At 37.7% G+C, this 20,364-nt stretch overlaps 1 protein-coding gene across 1 annotated transcript in view; it reads right to left on the bottom strand.

The window, feature by feature from the left end:
- LOC104158984 (striatin-like) overlaps positions 1–9,935 on the bottom strand; it is a gene marked incomplete at its 3' end in the record, with an annotated part of 35,951 nt that extends 26,016 nt beyond the window's left edge. Inside the window, exons 1-2 of the mRNA XM_009696779.1 lie at positions 9,832–9,935; positions 2,311–2,384 (exon numbers count right to left, since the gene is read on the bottom strand). Of these exons, the coding sequence (XP_009695081.1) occupies positions 2,311–2,384; positions 9,832–9,860 (103 nt within the window). The remainder of the gene's footprint in view (positions 1–2,310; positions 2,385–9,831) is intronic.
- Positions 9,936–20,364: the final 10,429 nt, after the last annotated feature.

The following is a 20,364-nucleotide window of genomic DNA, read 5'->3' as shown; positions in this document are numbered from 1 at the left end:
TGACGGTGGGTTTTTTCCCTCTCCTGCAGGAGATACATAAGCATATGCTTCCCAAGATAAAAGATCTTGGTTTATTACCTATGAAAGCCTCTGCAAAACTTGAAATCCTTGTGGTCCAAACATTGAAGGATGAACAATCTTCTTGTGTAAACAAAAATTAAGAACCAGAAAAACCTGTGGTATAATCCTATGAGTAACTTGATACCTCATGTGGGAAAGCTATTGTCCTTACCGGGAAGTAATTTACCTTTAAACAACTGAATTAACACCACACACACCCACAAAGAAACTATCAAAGACCAATCAGAATTCACATGCAAGGAGAGCCATATGAACTTTATCCATCTCAAATTCACAAATCCATTTAAGAGCAACCATAGGAAATAATAAATTGCGCAACAATTCTCTGATGACAACTGAACACAGCTGGACCCAACGTACAACTACCAAAGCTCAGTCTATAAGAATTAAAACACGACTGAGGTAAATCTGCCTGAAAATTCCTTTTGAAAGCAAAACCTCTTCTTCTAAAGGCACTATTAAGTATATCTACAGGCAAGAATTCTCTTTTGCTTAGTGTCCTCAGAACTGATGACCACTAGCAGTAACAGCGGTTTACAGATGAGAATGAAGGAATTTGCATTATGAGCAAATAATAGCAGAAAATACAAGTAGTAATAATAAAAAAAAAAAAAAGGACAATCCTTTATCAGGAGATTGAACTTTTTCTTCTAAACTGTATTTCTGACTCCCCAAGAGAACATAAAGAAAACAAACAACACAGACCTATTTGGAAGAACTACTAGAAACACTTTCATGTTTTTTTCCTGGCTCGGTAGCAAAAACAGGGGCGATGGGAAGACACGGACTTACAAGTAAGTATCTATCAAAGACAACTCCAAAGAAGCATGATAACCAAATTTCTATTTTAAGTGTGTATTTTCAATCAGTCCAGATTTGATATGGAACAAAAGTGTACATTTCTGACAGCAATGGGATAAATCAGGATAATGGAATTTTAACAAAGGTAATTCCATTAATGTTCACTTTGCAGAAATAATGCACTGGCTACGTCTCTGCTGGGCAAGCCAGGCCTTCACTACATTCCTCAGCTGGAAACCGAAGCAACGTGCTATAGCTGCATCCTGAGAAGCAACAAAAGTCAGGGATATCTAGGATCTTGGTGTCATCAGGACAAAGTTTTCTAGCGGTCCAGATACAGATTGGGGTCTTCCCCTTAGTAATATCAAATTAAACTATTTCTTCAGTTAAGGAAATAACCTTGATAATAATGTGAAATAAAATTTCATTGTATCTTGGACAAGAAAAGTCTGGTGTAAAGTTTCATCAGTTGGTGTGGGGTTGGATTTGTTTGTTTGTTTTTAATGACCTTCTGAATCCAATGAGGTAAGAATTAACCATGACTGTAAACCACACCATCCCTTCCACAAACCAAGTGACAGAGCTGAGGTCTGCAATCTTTTTATATTCTTCCTTTATGTACAGGTGGTTCTAGTTTCATTGCTGTAGTAGGAGCACCAGGGGGCTGAGATACAAAAATCATCACATATTACTTCTCCTTGCAAGGGCTTGACCTATAACCAGATCTACCGTACCTGTTCTTTTTTTTTTTTCCTGAGGAAAGGATAGGGAGATAGTGAGAGGGATGAAAGGAAGTAATTTAAATTCTTAATTCCTCAAGTTCAGTGCTTAAAACTATTTGTGTGAAGTAGGAGATGCAACCTCTAGAAAAACAAAACAGCTTTCCAGAGACCAAGGTGAAAAACTGTCCTCTCACAGCATAGCACTGAAGTTAGTTGTATGCATTTCCAATGATCATTGGAATTTTGTAAATAAATTCCCCATTCCCAAACTCTCACTTATGTCTAATATGCACTTTCACTATTTTTCTCCTGGAATCCCACTGAGGTAATTAAACAAAAAATTATGTACTATACATTTCATGTTCTTTGCCATTAACTTTTTATTCAGAAGAATTATTCAAAGATAAAAGGATTCTATAGCTATAAATCTAGTATCTGCCTGTTCCAAAACATCCATACACATTACTAAGGAAGAGTCTATTGGTTTGGGTCTGCGTTTTTTTAAAATCTAAACTCATTTGACTCTTTCAGAGCATTAGCATTTATTTTTAATTTTACAAGAGTAAAATACAGTCTTTATTAATTATCTCTATTCCCACTGCTTCCATTAAGTGGCTTATTTTATCAACACGATCATTTCAGCATTTGCACAAACCACAGTTAAGCTTTTATGTCAGTAATGAACTCTTTCTTAATAAATTCTTACCAGAATCATAGTTTGGTGGCTTCATATCTCCCTGATTCAATTCTGTGCCATATTTTAATTTGTGATATTTAGCCCTGAAAAAAAAACAAACAAACAAAAAAGAAACTATTAGCACATTTAAAGGGTATCTCTAAACACATAAATGTCACCTGTCTTCACTTGAAAAGCCACTCCTTTCTTCTAGGCTAGGAACAAAACAAATAATTTAAGCAGGAATTGAGATATGTAATTTTGCTTAATTATTTTTTCCGAGGTCGACACATAATTGCAAAGTGAATACTGATGAAACACAGGGATCAGTAGGCTGCAGATTTTACAAAATGTTCTTGCTACAGAAAAGGTTCCTTCTGTGTAGGCATGGGCTACTCTCTGCTTCCCTCCCCATCGCCTCTCCCTTTCTTTTTAGCCATCCACTATGAAACACTTTTACTATCCATGTCAGTTCAGTGCCACCTACTTCATATCTCATATTGTCACCTCAATTAAGCAAACTTCAGTTTTATTCTTCAAAATGCTGTGCTTCCCAACAGCAGCAGGCACTCAGAACTAATCTAAATGAGATTTAGCACTGACAGTAGCCCATTGACACCAGTTTCTCTTAAAGCTGCTAGATCTGCCACTTGACCAAGTTCAAAAATGGAGACTTCTCTTTGAAAAATATTTAGCCTACAGAAGGCCTATTGTAATAAGTCCCACAAAGCATGCTAGACAATGACAATAAGAGTAGCTAGAAGAAAAAGGGAAATGCTTTTTAATTTGAAAAGCTTCATCCTACAGAGTCACTGTCTATAGACTTTTCAACACACAAAATAATGTCACAGTAGCACAGCATTACAAACGCACATATAAGTTATTAAAGATTCATTAGTCTTATAACACAGTAACAGAGAAATTGAGGCAAAGAGAGCCTTAGCCAGTTTTGCAATCTGTTCCCCCCTTCTCTCACACTCACTGTCACTTTTGTCTCTATGATTGTTTTCTACCAAACACGAAAATTTAGATGGCTCAACAGAAGTTTTGTAGACATTCATAACTGGGTAGAAAAGTGGTACTCATACTGGTTCCCGAGTACCCTGAACGAAAGGCAGGGAAGAATGCAGGCAATGCTGGGCATGCAGCTTGGCAGCGGTCAGACGACCAAGTAGCACACACACACAGCTCCAATGCAAATGTACAGTTAGGTGTAAGGTGGCAAGATACAGCCTACAAAAGACAAAAAGGAAAAAAACAAAAACAAAAAACCCTCACATATACCAACATGAAAATGGGCTTCATTAGCTCCACTACTCACAAGGAAACTTTTCCACTTAAAATTGGCTTTTAAAAAAATTAATGGGTGTGACACTTCACAATCGTATGAGGCAAGTCTCACTAAGCTCAAATGACTGTATCAAGAACAACTGTAGATAATGTTCTCAAGTTACCTGCATCTCTTGATTGCTTCTCAGACATCTTCATTACATTACTGTTTTCTTTTGCCTTTCCCTATTTCATCAAGAAAACTCATTACTTCTAACAAAGTGTTGCTGAGGGAAGCAATGCTTGGTAATTCTTATGCTTCAGTATCGACAGTACTAGTTTACTACTAATCCAGTTGCATTTTAATTATAATAAACATTTAGTTCTGGATGAGGCGGCTAAGTGACAAGTGAAGAAATGCCTGTAGGCATAGCAACAAAGACAGATGAAGGAACTGACTTCCTCCTCAGGAGCCAGAGCACTAAGCTCTAACTCAGCTGAGAAGCAACCAGCAAGCAAGGGAGAAAGGATGCACTTGAAATGTACTGACAGCAGTAAGTGAAGGATAAACATTTCAGTCAGTGCAGAAAAGAACCAAGAATAGAACAAAATTAAAGCTGAATGCTCAAACAAAATATTTATCTTTCCCTTTCCAACTATCTGTTTCCCACATCTCACCGGCAGAGAGATGTCACCCTGTTAAAACAACTGCATTTCATTATTGTTAAATACTGATGCTCTGTATACTTTTTCCCCCACCATCACTAATAAAATGTAACGACTAATGAAGAACTAAAAAATCCTCTACTCTCGTCACTAACCTATCTCACCAACTTTAAACACTACACTCTGTCAAAAACTTCAAGTTTTTATGCTGTCACCAATCCAAGTGAGCCTAATGTTTAATCCGTTTTGATTTGACTTACCAAAAGTGAGCAAATCTCAAGACATTAATCTGGATTAGCAACTTTATACTGTGCTCTACTCAATTCCTGCAAATAATTTCAGAGAGCAGTGAGTTTTGTGGCATGAGGCATTTGCTCTTACTTCATGGATCTTATATAAGGTTCCATTATCCTCTATGCATTCGCTAATTTTCTTATCAAACTCCTGTTAATAATTTTCACTCTAAGAACCAAAGTAGATGTTTGCTAGGTTAACTGAAAGGATCATCCCTTGTACCTTTCCTATTCCTTAGATCTCTCACCTGTTCTCCAAAATCCATTTTTCAAAAATTCAGCCTGCATTTTTTTAAACTTCTCAGTATATTTAATCCAATCTCTTAACTCTGCATATGCTCTTTTTTTAAAAATTTCTTTCCTTCTTAAATCAACAGTAATATTATTTCTTCTTATTGAAGTTTCCCCCCTCTTCATTATAGGCATTATAAAATCAGTTCAGCAAAGTGACATTATTCATTCTATCCACATTCTAAACTATTAGTAGCAGGGTTTTTTAATTGATTCTTCCTCATAATGCAACAGTTTTTAAACCCTTTGTTATTCTTCTTTACTTCAAGAGGGATAACCTAGATTACATGGTCTTGTACACCACTGGCCCTTGGATTTATTTTAAGGCCAAGCTGGACTAAGACTTCATCTTTCAGAGGATTTAATTTTATATATCACAATCAGAGACCAGTAGAAATACAGGTACAGCAGAAGAATCATGTCCTAATGAAGACAGGCAATTGAGGAGCTGACAATCCCAAAAAGCAATCCTTATTTTTAATATTGCTGGGAAAGTTAAAAACAAAAAGCCATAAACCTTTGCCTGCACAAAATGACAAAAAAACCTAATGCCAAACTCAACCCTGAATTAATCAGAATCAATTAGTATAAATTCAGGTATCTGAGCAAGACACCAGTTAGATGTGAAACAGAAACATGAATATCATGTCAGAGTATTTGACTCAGTGAACTCACTTTCAGCTATGGTCAGCTTCTAAAATTCAGAGGAATATTTTTTTTAAAAAAAAAAAAAACTCAATCAATATAGATAGCTAACTCCATCAAGGAAATATTTTCTACACTTCTTCAGGTAGCAAGTATAAGGTTTATTATTAGAAACTTTCTTATGATACAGTTGAAAATGTCACAAGTATGAAAGACAAACAATCATCTTCTTTCTAAAACACACTAAGGAAAGGGCTGAACACAACAATTCAGACTTTAAGACTAGAAGGGAGAGTCTTGACCATCCAGTTACACATATTGCAATCAGAGACTATGAAACTTCTCACAGAAGAAACTAATTCTTTTCTGTATAAACTCTGAATATAGCTTATTCCATTAGCATGTTTGTATTTAATCTATTTCTACAATAACAGAGTATCTCCTGCCCACCTGTCATGCTTAATTTCTCCGCTTTTTCAGAAATCACATAGTCTCCCTGTTAATGGCTTTAACCTGGCCCTCTGCAGTTCAGCCACCACAGCAGTGAGCTACTATTATCACAAAAAAGAGCAAATGTATTTTTTCTGTAAATAAGCATAAAGAATAATCAAAGTTTCTCCAACCTTTGTATCATCTGGTCAAAACCAAGGACGGTGGTTTTAGGGCAGGGGAAGAAGGAGGGAAACAAATCAGAGCCTTTATTATCTGAAACTTGTTCAACTTGAATGATTTACCTTCAATTTCCAAAAATTACTTCTGAATTATCAACAGTATGCAGAGACTGAAAAATGACTTGAAAATAACTAGCTGAAGGATATAACTGTATAGAAGGTATTCTGCATCTGAAAACTAGCCTTCAAGTTGTTTGGATGAAAGCTATTTCAGGGCTGTGAAACTATGCTACTGGTCAGATGTCCTTACTCAGATAAGTATGAATATTACCACTGCTCTGGCTTTTGCACTTTGTTACACAATTCTCCTTTTTTGATTAGCAGTATTTTCTTTAAACTATGTGTCTTCTATGCGAACAGTGCTTGAAGACATTCAACATGGCTGCCACAACACTTCAAGAGTTGCTTCGGAAAACGCTAAAAGCTTTCATCCTTCTAAATTTTCTAAGACTGAGAGCAGTGAAACTTTTCTGAATACTTCACACAGAAAGAAGTTTGATCCCAATCAAAAAAGGCCACTATTTCTTGGAAATATCTGTCGCCAGACCTGAAGCATCTGATCCAGCTGCGCTGGGGGAGCGTGCCAAAACATCCGTAGAAGATCTGGGAGCCGCCGCCAAACCAAGAGACATAAACAAGAACGACTGCCAGGAACAGCACGGTGAGATATTCTACCCAGGGGAGAAGGCGCCAGCCTTATGCTGATCAGACACACCAGTACAGAAAACAACATAAAATTAAATCACGTATTTCTAGAGACATGGCTCAGGAGTCCAGTTCTTTGGTTAAAATATGTTAAGACAGGAAATGAGCTAGACTAGATGAAATAGGACACATGCTTCAGAGAAACAGCACATTTCAGCTAGCTTCTGAAAATCCAGAGGAAACAATGCAATTTACTGGTGGTGGAGCAAATATTGATAAAGTAATAAAAAGTAACCCTCAACTGTGAACAGCCTCACACTGCAATCTACTGGATGTTGGCAAAACTACATCAAAACTGTTATTGAACAAATGATAATGCTTAACTATTAACTACCTCCTTCTAAGCTCTTTGCTATTTAGTGTATTAAGACTCTTCAGTAGAAATAGCTGAGTTTCCTATACACGCAACAAAAAAGTAATCTTACAATTACTAACATGAAGACTGAATATTAAACTAAATGTCAGAAAAACATGACAATCTAAGTAACGCTCATTTTCTACCTTACCCACTATAAAATTACATAAGTGCTATGAAATAGAGAACAATGACAATGCTTCCAAAGTTGTTTATTTATAGTAAACTTTGAAAACATTGGGTTGATGAAAGAAACACTGAACACCCACTATACAGAACAGCAGCTCATAAAAGCATGTATCTGAGAAAACCAATATCGCTCATTTCTTGCTCATGGTTTCCTGAGGACATTGTGCACACGGACTACTCTGGGCCACAATTTCATATTCTGTCCTGTTACTCATAACTTATTTCATCTAGCTAAGCAAGACTTGGTGTGCTGCAAGGTCAGGACAGAAATGAAGGAACACAGGAATCCTTCCCTGCCCCCTCTCACCCACACCAACCTTCCCTTAACTTGACCAGAAATGTTTTCCTCCTACCTTGTAGGATCTCATTTCCCAGCTCTGAGATCCCAGTGGAAAAAGCCAGCATCCCAACTGTCTACTGCCTGACCTGGCTGACAGCTGATTTAGGAAAATGCTGGGAAAGAGAGCAGTGCTTCCAAGCTCAGTGTGTTGCCATTCTTTTAAGTATCAAGCAAGAACACTTGCTGGGAGACATTTCCAGCAGAAATACAAGACTGTTTCTTCAGAAACTGGCAAGTAATACTCCTGTTTAAAACCACAAACTCTTACAAGTAGCTGTCTCCAGCACACACCATTCACAAGTATCACATTTACTTTAAAAACCATTGCACACTATACTGAAACTGTCAAATTGGATCAGATCAGATGACTGTAGCCTACCGGCCTGAGTAACCAAGGCTAACACCATACGCTGCAGGAAAAAAAAAGACAACAAAAGATAAAAGATACCTATGTAAAAACTGCAAATAAGAAACCACCAGGTGTTTTTTCCTAATCCTGACAGTGACTGCTGCATTAGGATTTAAATGTCCTAATTTAGGTGGATCCTACTGAATGCAACTGAGGGGCGTTTTCTCTATCCATATGGAAGTTTGATTTTTTTTTTTTTTTAATCTTACAAAGCTTCTCTGATAGCACATGGAAATGTATTTACATATTCTGATAATTTGAGATAAATTGCTAATTTATCTGGGTTGTGAACATGAAGTACTAGAGATATTCCTAAGTAATCAGAAATAGCTCCCTCAGTTTTGAAATATAAGAAATCTTACTGAGTTTATATACCTTAGAGCATCTCTTTAACTGCACAAGAACATACTGCATTGCCCCTGTCTTTTTAAAGTGACTCTAATCTTCATAATCAAGCCTCAAATGTAAGCCTTTCCACGGCTATAAACTGCAATCTCCATTATGCAGACATTTGATATTTTTCTGTGTCATTTGATGTAAGTTCAGTACCTTAACAAGGCCTGGGCAAAAAGGGTATCTACCTTAAGCATTCCTCTGAGAACTCCCCAAAGGGGAAGCAGGTTTGCTGGAGCCCTGAGGCTACTGCTGGCCAGGAAACAGGCTGCAGCTCCATGCTAGGGGGTGAACTGGTTGCTGGAAAGAGCCAAACTGGATGGTGCAAGGCATGTCTCATGTGCTGAAGCAGCCCATATAAAATGAGCAAATCTAAATGCAATACAGTGATGTACAACTACTAGTGTCCTTTTCAAATTAGCTAGCAGCAATATCCTCATTTGCATATGTCTCTTTCTAGTCTTACTTCTACTAATACAAACTCTTTAAAAGAGGTTTATTTTATTAATATTTTATTAAAGAGAAGTAGGAATTATCTGATAGGAAAACGGTATGTAAGCAATGATTGCTTTGCAGCAGTGCCATAAATATACTCTTTCGTCAAGAGTTTTAAGAGACATTTTACTCACAAAAAAGTTTTAAAATTAAACTTGGCCCAAAATAAATCAGCTGAACAGAAAGACTTCTGGAAACATGATAAAAAAAAAAAACCCAATTTGTTTGCCTCAAGGATCAGAACAACAGGAAATTATACTCAAGAATAAAACAGTAAAGCAGCCCGGGTACTTCTACTGAAATCCTCGTGAACAAAGAAACAGACATTTGATTAACTGGTGAACACAAACATTTTTTTACTCCTCACATAACTAGTCTCCAGAAGATATGCCTGTAGAGTCTATCACACTGAAAAGACTAAAAAGTTAGCAAGATTAAAAACTAGTCATTTACTACACTCAAGTCAGCTATTCAAGATTTCAGTTGTCAGACATTATTAAACAAAGCTAGTACTTTGAACAAAAAGAGATTACACTGTAATTCTGGGGTATAATCTATACAGTTAGGTGGAATACCAGGGAAAAAGTATTCATCATTGATCAACTGTAGGTTTTATTTGCATGTTTTTAGAGCTATACTATGTTAGCTATTGTTTTTACCATAATGCAGACATTTCGACTACTAGGTTTATTTCATATAATAATATTTGACAATTTGAGAACTGAATGTATACAGAAGAAATATTTATTGTTTTTGTCAAATACAAAGGCAAAAGAAAGTATCTGTCTTGAGAATGTCTTCATCATGTACTCATCACTAAAGCAGCATACCTTTCCTGTTTAAGCGCATACTCCAGCATTTTGATTCTTCGCACTAGATCCTTCTTCAGATTTTCTTGTCCTTTCCTTTCACCTTGAAGAAAGGCGATCTGGGCCTGCAAAAGGAAGTGTTCAATTTAGAATCTGCTTCCTCAAAACCATTCACCATAGCACTTAAGTGTGTGCGTCTCCTCCAAGGTATTTTAAAATTTATTCATACGGTTCAAAAGTAATTCGCTTACTGTGTTTCATAAACATTAAATGCTTAGACAAAACACTGCATAGATAAGCCTTCTAAACTGCACACACATTACAGATCAAAAAAAAAAAAAGCTAAGAAATAAAGCAATTTTAGTTTATTTGACAGGGTTTACTTCCTCTCTTGGCTAAACATTCAATAAAGGATAAGGAATAGATAAAATGAGCATACAAAAAGCCCTCTGCAGATAAAAGCATTTACCACCAATAAGAAGATGATAAAGTATTTCTGCTCATTAACTGAACTAGTATATAACTAGTGTACTGTTCTATAGATACATGTTAGATACATGATACCAGTCAAAGAACTGAAGTACAGCATGTTCAGCTAAAAGAAAAATAAAACTCTGTTTGTAATACAGTGCCAAGTGTTAATTATAATACTTACTAAAATAGGTTAAAGAAAGCTCTCCAGAAATACTGTAATTAAGAGAGAGAAAAAATGGAAAACAGGAAAAGGTATTTTGGTGAGGGAAACGAGGAGAGAAATGGTATAGAAGTAAATAAAAGTCAAGTGGAAAACAGACAAAAACCTTTATTGACTTCCAGCAGAGAAGTTGCCTGTGAAAAATCTCCTTTAAATAGAAAAGGATGATATATACAAGATATTCATTGCTAATCAAAAAGGCAGAACTACCTGCTTTTGTACCTCATGCTCAAATCAAGTCCATTATAAGAGGCGTGTTCTTTTGCTCTCTTAACTCATGAATGCACTTTTAGACAAAAATATCTACCGGCAGTGACCACATCATACCTCAGCCTCACCTGCGTTGCAAGCCGCCTGCCATTTTCAGGAGCAGAAGCTTTCTGCCACCTTTGCAGCTAAGTCTGCAAGTATCTCATCTGCCTCTTGAGAAGCACCAACAGGATAAAAGGCAACTGGTCTAGACCATCAGCTGTTGAAAGTGAAGACCAGTCAGCCTTTCATTTATATAAATGCCTACTGCAGTTCTAAGCAGTGTTTTCTGTAGGTACTGCAGTCTGTACCAATCTTTAGGGAAAGCCAGGGAGAAACGAGCAGGAGTATCCTCTCCTCTCCTCTCCTGCCACAGCCTTGCAAGCAGTCTCCAGACATTTCAGTTAATGGAGACAGATGTTTGTAAAGAATAACTTATCTGATTTCAGGTTTTTACCCCAAGGCGGGAAAAACAGTGTCTGTAAATGCCATTTTCTTTTCACCAGCTATAAAGGGAATGCACACAACTAACTCAGCTGAATTTTGGAGATCAGGCAAGATGAATCTTACTCCAAAAGGCCATTTGCGGGTGGCCAGCTATAGCAGCTGCTCTAAAATATGACACCAGCCGAAATAATTTCATTGCTCAAGTGCAGCCAGTAAACAGCTTGACAGACACCTGAAGAATCCTTAACCACCAGTCACCAACCGGAGAAGCCAGTTTATGACGAGTGAAAAACACTGGCTGCTCTCCAACGAAGTCAGGCTTCACCTTTAATGGGGGAAAAGCATTTGACTGCCAAAAAAACCTCAGTTGAATCAAAAGAAAGGCCTCTGTCACTCTGGCATCAAGCTTCTCCTCATTTAACATCCAACCTGGGATGAACAAAAAACTACAATTGAATTCTAACATTCTTTTTATGCTCAGGTTTAGGGAAAGGCATAGAAGAAAGAAATGCTGGTGCTGGCATCAGCATTTCCTACCCCGAAGAATGTAACTGTGCAAGAAGCTTGTCAACTCAACAAGGTCACCATCCCTCTCAGTAACAAGAGGAACACCTCAAGCACATGCAAGACAATCTGCAGTAACTGTACAGACACCCAGCTTATAATGCATGCACTAGTGCATGGTGATAGTGATTTCTCTCTCCCTGCCTCCAAATAGGCCAGCAGAAATAACACAAGTGCCCTTCTAGCCAAAAAGGGAGAGAACATCAAAGCATACCGTTAAAAATGGCAGAACATGATGTAAATACACATTTGGCTGGAATGAAAAAGTTCATCCAATGCCATCACGACACAAGCTGAAGTGATCTATGATGTGACCCGCTGTCTGCAAGCAATTTCTAGCTAAGAGCAAACTGACTGAACGGGCTGGAATGAAGCATTTTTACCCAGCAGGTTGGCAAAAGACAGCCAGTCATGGTCTGGCTCACCCACTGCTCTACCACAAAGGTCAAACCAGCATTACCATGCTAACAATTGACGTTAAAGTCATCTCCCACTGGTAGCAGCCTAAACAAAGAAAAAAAATGCAACTTCTCAGCAGTTTTGACAGCTTACTTTTGTAAAAGAGAGAGAAACATAAATGGATTTGATTAAGAAATATCATACGACACCTTCTTCATGTGAAAATGAGCAGCGTCATGCTTCCGATACAAGGCAGGCCTGGCTCTGTGACTTGTCTGACTAAACATCTGATAACCGAAATTCAAAACTGTTACCGGAAGCTTCTTAAGCGCATAAAATAATGTAAATAATGTTCCTAACTCTACCTCTGGATCTGAAGCATCTACATTTTATGATTCAACATGAAGGAAAAGGATTGTGCTCCCCCTCCTCAGGGCCACTGCCAGGCTGTATGTATCATACACATACTGCACAGGAAGAAAGAGCACTGGAAGAAATATTAATTGATTCTTTGGACATCTTTTATTGTCAGTGGTATGCCAATGCTCTTACTGATGTCTTATAACTTTTCTTTTTCCTAAACTTCCAAGAAATCCTTGTGTTTCTTACTCAAAAAGCATACAGCAACAACAGAGCGGAATTCACAGCCCAAGAGCCGTCTCTCCAGCCTGACACAAGCTGATTGCCAGGATCTTTCAAGGTTGCTATATATTTTACAGTACATAAAACAGTAGTTTTACTGGCAAATCAAGAAAGAGACAAGTGCACCAGAGGGCTTGAGAATAATTTTGTTCTCTCCTTGGAAGCTGTACAGTTTCTAGCATAGTTTGTTTATGCTTTTCTTCTGAGTAGCATCCTTATGTCCAATATTCATTATTTTTGAGAAATTCTGGCTCTGAAAATGAGAATGCTTGCATCTGGTCATTTTAATAATATACAAAAAATAAGAATAATATTCCCCCTCTTTCCCACAGGATGTTAGCAACCCTTATCCCTCATTTATATAAGTACTGGATAATTACAATTAAGTCAGCCTCAGTGGACAACAAAACATCAGTTATATATGTAAGCTCAAATTTTATTTAAGAAATTCTGAACGATAATATTCAGGCTTATTTGTAATGCACATAAGGACAGCATTAAAATAATAACTGAAATTTTATACTAACAATAATACTGTAACAGTCCGTATGTCATAAGCAGATTTCATTCTTTACAATGTTTGGCAATTAACCAAAAAATACAGAGAGGAATCTAAACGTTCATTCCATAAATGAAACAATTAGTAGTATAAATGAAAACTGAATGAGTACACTGTGTTTAAATATCTAAAATGACAAAGGATGAGATCTAGCAGTATTTTCTCAGTCTCTAAAACAAAACAGTGATAACTCTAGGGTCATCGTTTCCAATGAAAATATTTAGCCAACACCTGTCTAAATGTCTGTGCAAACATTTAAAGTGTAAGAGGTCTGATTTGAACACGATGAAAAGTATAACTGAACTGTACAACTACAGTTTTCTTATAATTCTACAATAAATGACAGAATTTTATCAACGGATTGAGACTCCACAGGCCATTTCCCACGGAAGTCAAAGGCAGTTTCCCAGGCAGAAGTCAAACCTGAAGCCTGCGTTACCTGAGGGAGCAGAAGAGCAAAGGAGGATCACTTCCACTTTGAATGACCTGCAACACTGTTCTACGCTTCTGCTTCGGCCACTCCTGCAAAGGTTTGCCAAAAATTTCAAGAATTCACAAATATGCCCAATAAACAGGTTCCGCGACAACTGACCTTCTAGCTAATGAGGTTAAAATGCATGAAGTTGTAAACTAGTCATTGCAAACCTCTAAACCGCCTACGGGGATCACGCAAAAACTCGTACTGTTCCTTGCCTTATGGGTGGGGCGCATCTCCATAAAGCACCCGGCCCTGCTGGCTCCGCAGCGAGGAACCAAGGCAGCATCCACCTCAAGTTTATTCCAGGCTAAGTGCTACAAGTTACTGCATTACAGCTCAACTATGAAATTAAAATGGAGGATGTCAGGAAAAAAAAACAAAACCCAAAAGAATAAACAAACACCAAACATCCTCCCTTCCCCCCCAAAAAATCCAAAATCCCAAAACCAAACCCCACACACCAGAGAATATTGGGAAGAGAGATGCCTGGAACAGTCTATTTCAGCTACAATTTTACAGTCCAGTATTTTTTTCTTTACACTTGATTTCATTAAAGTTTTTAGTATTACCAACTACAACAAAACTTACAAGTTTCACACAGATCCGCTTTAAATTAATAGCACTGTAGCTATATTAACTATTCCACTTCTTTACCGAGAGATTTTTAAAACAACTTTCATTCTTATGTTAAAAAAAAAAAAATTCTCATGGGCAACAACATTGTTGTTTTAAGAAATTCCCCAAAAGACTCTAAGGTCACATGACCGTGAAGTGGACAAAAGGGTGAGGCAACGGGTTAGAAACAACTTTTTTCAGGTCTTGTTGACTCCCTAACACAGGCTGAGCAGCCATAACAATAAAATCAAATAATGAAATTGTACCCTAATAAATCTGGATTTTACCAATGTTTAAAAAAATAAACTGAAATTTACACTTCCTGGAATCGGCAACCACAACGACAAAGATGCTAAAAAGTATATTATATCTGCACACCTTTTTAGGGTGACACCTTGACATTACAAAACAGCAAAACATTAAAAACATATTTATCTTTAACAGAAAATGTTCAAAGAGAGGCAATACTATGGCTGCTAAACAAATTATATGTTTAGTATCAACTTCTATCAGTTCCTGAATTTTACAGCTATTTCAAGTTAAAACGTGATTTATTTTTTTTTAATTCTTAAGGCTCAAGAACTATAAAGAGCCTTTCCGTTCTTTTCTTTAAAATATTTTTCTTAATATTTCAAAGTAAACCTAACTTTAAATTTATGGGCACTTGAAGGTCAACAGGCATCATTTGACAAAGTAAGAGCTACTAAGACACGCAATTCTGTATATACTGCTTCCATAATTCAATAACAAAGTCTTCATGGGTTGACAGAAAGAGAACAAGGAGGGGGGGGGAAACTGCAAGAAAAGTATTTCAAAAAATATGTAGATAGCTAAAATAACTAAATACATATACAGATGAATCAGTCTGGAACGGTTGTGCTAACTGGTCTACCAAGATCTGCAAGAAGGATTCTGCAGGTTGCTGGGGTGCTCAGTATTTTAGATTATAGTTGGCTCACTGAAGCGCTACGTATTTAAGTGTATTTGTAAGTGAGTCCAAGTATGCCTGGGATGGAGGAGAAGAGATAAAAAACAGGTACAGAGGTGGGGAGAAGGGAAATATCAGCGGTCTACTACAACTGGCAAACCATTTTTCAGGCACCATACTTAAGAGTGCAACGCACGCCTCCTAGCACTCTGTGCCCAGAGAGGCTAGGAAGCTTTTGTAAGTGCCTGCAGCCATTTAAGATAACACAAAACTGAAGGGGGGGGCCACAGGCTGAAACGAGCGGCAGGCACCAAGGCGCACTTAGTTTCACGCTGCATGGAAGCGCTTCATCCTGTTTATCACCTGCACGCTCATGCTGGACGACAGCGTCTCGTGGGACTAACGCACTGCACAATCTGCTACTGGCAAACTATTTTTGCCGGACTTCTCAGAGACGTCCTAAAACTAGCATCAGAGCTAAGCCCTGAAAAAATTAAACCATCCAAAAGAGATCAAGGATTTAGCTTAGAGTAAAAAAAAGATGGTTGAAAAAGCCGTTCACTTACATTCTTCATCTCTTTGAAAAACAATTTCTTATCAGTGAATTCAAAACTTCTAGTAGATTATCCAGAATCAAAAATTATTTAGCAATTTATTCCTGGCAATACCTTGATCACTAATTTAAGCATCTCAACCAAGAGGAAGACTCTTCTTCCTGCAGTTTGACGTGTTTTACTAGGCAGATCTCTGTTCAGATAGCCGGTCTTTCTTTTGTCCACCCTGCAGTGCCGCCTTTCACTGTTCTAACAACTGCAAACATCAAAATACTTGCTGTGTTAGCCAAACAATGTATATTCAGCTTATTTAATCGTTCTTCATAAGCAAAAATTTTCTCTAATCCTCAGTCATTTTTGTAGTTCACTTACGTAAGTGGTGAGCGCTAACTTTTTTGTTGTTGTTTTGAGTCCCAGGAGCACGCTCCATGTAGACTGATGTAAGGACAAAAAGAGAGCAAGTTTTGAACGTGATGTAATTCTATAGGCAACACTGCAATGACATGTCACAAAATCCTTGTGCATTATGAGCTGGAATCCAAACTGCAAATGCTCACATAGAATTCCTTTCCACTTGCTGTACAAGAAAGGCAGAAATGCAGCAACAGCAGTCAACACCAGGACTGATAAATAGACTTACGGCCCACATCTACACTGAGACAATGGAAGTTCACAGGCTGAATGAATCACTTGGGGTAGAGCAAGACAAGGGAGAACAAATCTGGAGGAGATTTTTAGATTTGGCTTTGGTAACAAAGAGAGGAGCGAACCAGACTTGACCACACAAGCATTTGCAAAGGCAATTGGCACGCTCCCGTTTCTCGTTCCTGCAGCCAGGAGCATCTACTCCTTGTATTCAGGCCTGCACCACCACCCTGAACTGACTAGAGCATCAAGTGAAACAGATACAAAAATAACAGATTTTGTTCTCACCTCCTGTTTACAAGCTTGGATATGAATATTGTACTTGCCATTTTTATTCTGATGCTTTTGCAATCCTGCCCTATGCGACTGCCCTAAAGGGAAACATATTCCTGGCTAAGAGCAAAAAAAATGCAGTCTTTCCACACTGCGATCTTTAATTTAACTTCTTTGTCACCGGGTTATTTTCAAAATGTTCAAACTTAGTTAGCATATAGCAAACTCTTTTCAAATAGGAAAAGAACATCTTCCAGACTAATCCATCTACAGGCCCATACAGAACAGGTCACTATGATAAAGCGAACCTTCATTTTCACATTTCAGGGTATTTTTATTTCTGGTGTGTTGTCTGGAAAGCTTGGATCCTGAGCACTCTGAACTGATTCAGAAGAGCTGTTTCAAGTACCAAAGCGTTTCTCAGCATTTAAAAACAAAACATAACAATCCTTCATCTATTTCTAATTCAGTTCTTGCTACTTTTTAGCTAAGGAACTTAGAAAGGAGGACCTGACAAGGCCTGGCAGCCCCGTGAAGCCAAATACATGAGGAGGTTGCTGACCAATACCATTTTCTCAGAAAAAAAGTGTACAGATATAAATTTTAGTTCTGGCCTGGCATTTGTACAGCCTTACTTCTTTTGGCATTAAATTAAGATGAACAAAAAGCCTCTGGAGATGCGTGTAATCTTCCCGTGGGAATTTTATGCAGACTTGTTCTAGAATTAGTAAATAAAGTTTCAGTGTCTACCGAAATGTCGATAAAGGCTGTGCTATATTTGCAATTTGTTCAAACAGTGCAAAGTTACTTACCTCTCATGCAATAAAACTGACATGAGCCAAGACTACTATTTGAGTAGGACACAGAGATACTGATTTAAATTATAAACCTGCACTAGTAAAGATACATAGAATGTTTCACCATCTGCTAACCTGACATGGAAAACCAAAGTTTTCCACCTAGAACATAACAACTTATTCCATTTTTGCTTAATTCAACAATTCTATAGCAAGTCATGAAAATCCTCTTCTTTTTTAAAGTATAACTTTCTGTGAAAAGTGTTTGCAAGCTTTAAAGACCACTTGGAGACAACGTAACATTGCAAAACTCTCTCTCTGTTCACGTCACCTCAATATTTACAGCAGCACTTTCGTAAAAGACTTGGGCCCGTTGAACAAACACATTTTCAGTACACTTAAAACTAAATTACAGGTTTGACAGATTTGAGAAGAATGGGAAAAATCTGATGCTGGGAAATGCTCTGATCATTTATGCAGTTTAATTAAAAAAAAAAAATCAAACTACTATAGAAACCAGGTACAGACCTGCAAAGAACCAGTCTCATCCATTTGTATTTTTGTGTTTACATTGTACTTCTCTACAAAAGCTACAAATTTCTACAATGCAGCTCTTTCGTCAGTGAACATTTACTCCCACTAGTCCTCCTGTCTTAAATAAAAGAAGCCATGACAGCTTATCAATGAGTATATTGGGATTAGCTGGCAAACAGGAAAGAAGAGTACAGAAGCTTCTCTTCTTCGCTTCACATGAATTTGGCAACTAGAATGTTTGCTGAAAACACTCAGCAAAAGAAAGGATATCTGGTAGTCACCAAGGCCCATTTAGGATCATCCTTCCGAACTAAACATGCCTCAGTATTGTGACCACGGCTTATTTTCTTCTGCCTTTCTTTTGATTCAGCTGACGTATTTAAAACAATATAGTTGAAAATATTGTCGTTCTGGGGTGGAGAGGAATTTAACACTAATCACTGCTTTCTTTGTAATATCTGCCTTATGAGAAAAAAATATTTTATCGAAGACTTCTACAGAAATTCTGCCAATTCACCTTTCACAGAGAATCTCAGAGATTCGATCCACGTCATCATATTTGAAAACCTTACACAAAACTTCTTCAAACTGTATTTTATCTTCTATTTTATCGGCCAAACCAAATCTTTAGGGGTTTTCCATTAACTAAATAACTGATTTCATCAACTCACTGCTCATCACTTTTTCTCCAAACAATATTTTCAGATTATCCAGCTATCAGAATGATTTTTAACTAGAAACTTAATCCAGTAAGAGGACCGTTATCTAAAAGCCAACAAACGGTAAATATCAACTATTTCTGAATCAAGTAACGAATGTCCTAAACCACACTATAAATAGGCACAGCCATCTGTCTGATTTGCCCCTTCTCCTCGTTACTTTAACGTGTCTGTCTCCAAGGACACAATCCTACCACGTAGTGTGCCCGGCTTCACCGCCTGCCTCTTGCCTCAGAGAAGCAGCAGCAAGGCAGAAGATCACCATCCGTGACCCCCCCGGAGAGCTAGCAGTACTAAATCTGACTTCCATAACCCACCTCAAGTGCTTATCTATTCTTTCCATCACATTCCTTCTACTACAGTTGTTTGCTATCATTTAACCACATTTCATCACATTTCATTAACTCTTTTTTTTTATCATTTGGGCATTTTTTGTTTGGCTTTTTGCTTTTTTGAGGGTTGTTTTGTTTTGTTTTTTTCCTTTTGGCACTGTCTTACAACTAATATTTTTAACAAAGTTGTGGAAAGACAAGCACATTGTACCCACCCATTCTCCATAATTTCCTTGCAAATCTCTTCAAAGGAAAGTTTACCCAGGAAAATAATTTTAATATAACCCTATCAGGTTCCACTACTCCAAAGCAGTCTACTACTCTAAAGAAACAGTTACCAGTTAGAAGAAATGAAAACTTTACCACTAAAGAGGATAAAAGCTACAAAATTCCTTAGCAGGATACAGGGTGTCTATACACGCCGTTACATACAGCATAGCAGTTTATTGCAATTTAGAACATTTGAGAAATGCAGACAAATGCCAAAGTCTGCAAATCAGCATTTTTGCCAGAAAAATGTTTGTCAGAAGCAAAACTTTCCACAGCAACATATGCATTGCTTGCAAAGACAAAAATCTCTAGTCAAAACAAAAGCCATACACACACACAAAAGCCTTCCAAGCTCATCCAGCCCAGAAGCAGCAAAGCCCAACAGCTTTGTCCCTTGCTGGGACAAGGATGAGGAGCGCGCTCAGCTCTGCGGGGGTCCCAGCCGCTGGGGCAGAGTCCCCATCGCCCTCTCCCAGGGGTGACAGATGGCTAATTAAAAGGGAAACAACATCCACAACAGAGAATCACCCCCAACCAGTCAGAAGACGTACGGTTAAGGCGAGACACCAACATGGGAGGCAGCTCAAACCCTGTTTGCCTCAAGCAAAGATACGAATTTCAGTGCCCTGCATATGCATTTCATCAAACTCTTGGCTATTTTGGGATGGGCTTGTCCAATACATAATGACAACTCTGAAATGCCTTGGAAACACAGTCCAGAAAAATGCAGAATTAAAAAAAAAAAAGTTTAAAACTTCTGCAGAACAGGAAACCCTTTCTTGTCAACTCTCCCAAGCAGCTGCTAGAAGAACCTAAGAAAAGGAAAATTACTAATTTCTGAAAAGATATGAAAAT

The sequence above is a fragment of the Cariama cristata genome, unplaced genomic scaffold (assembly GCF_000690535.1).
Source record: "Cariama cristata isolate BGI_N322 unplaced genomic scaffold, ASM69053v1 scaffold12630, whole genome shotgun sequence".
In the NCBI taxonomy this organism is placed as follows: Eukaryota; Metazoa; Chordata; class Aves; order Cariamiformes; family Cariamidae; genus Cariama; species Cariama cristata.
This window is presented reverse-complemented; position numbering and strand designations above follow the sequence as displayed.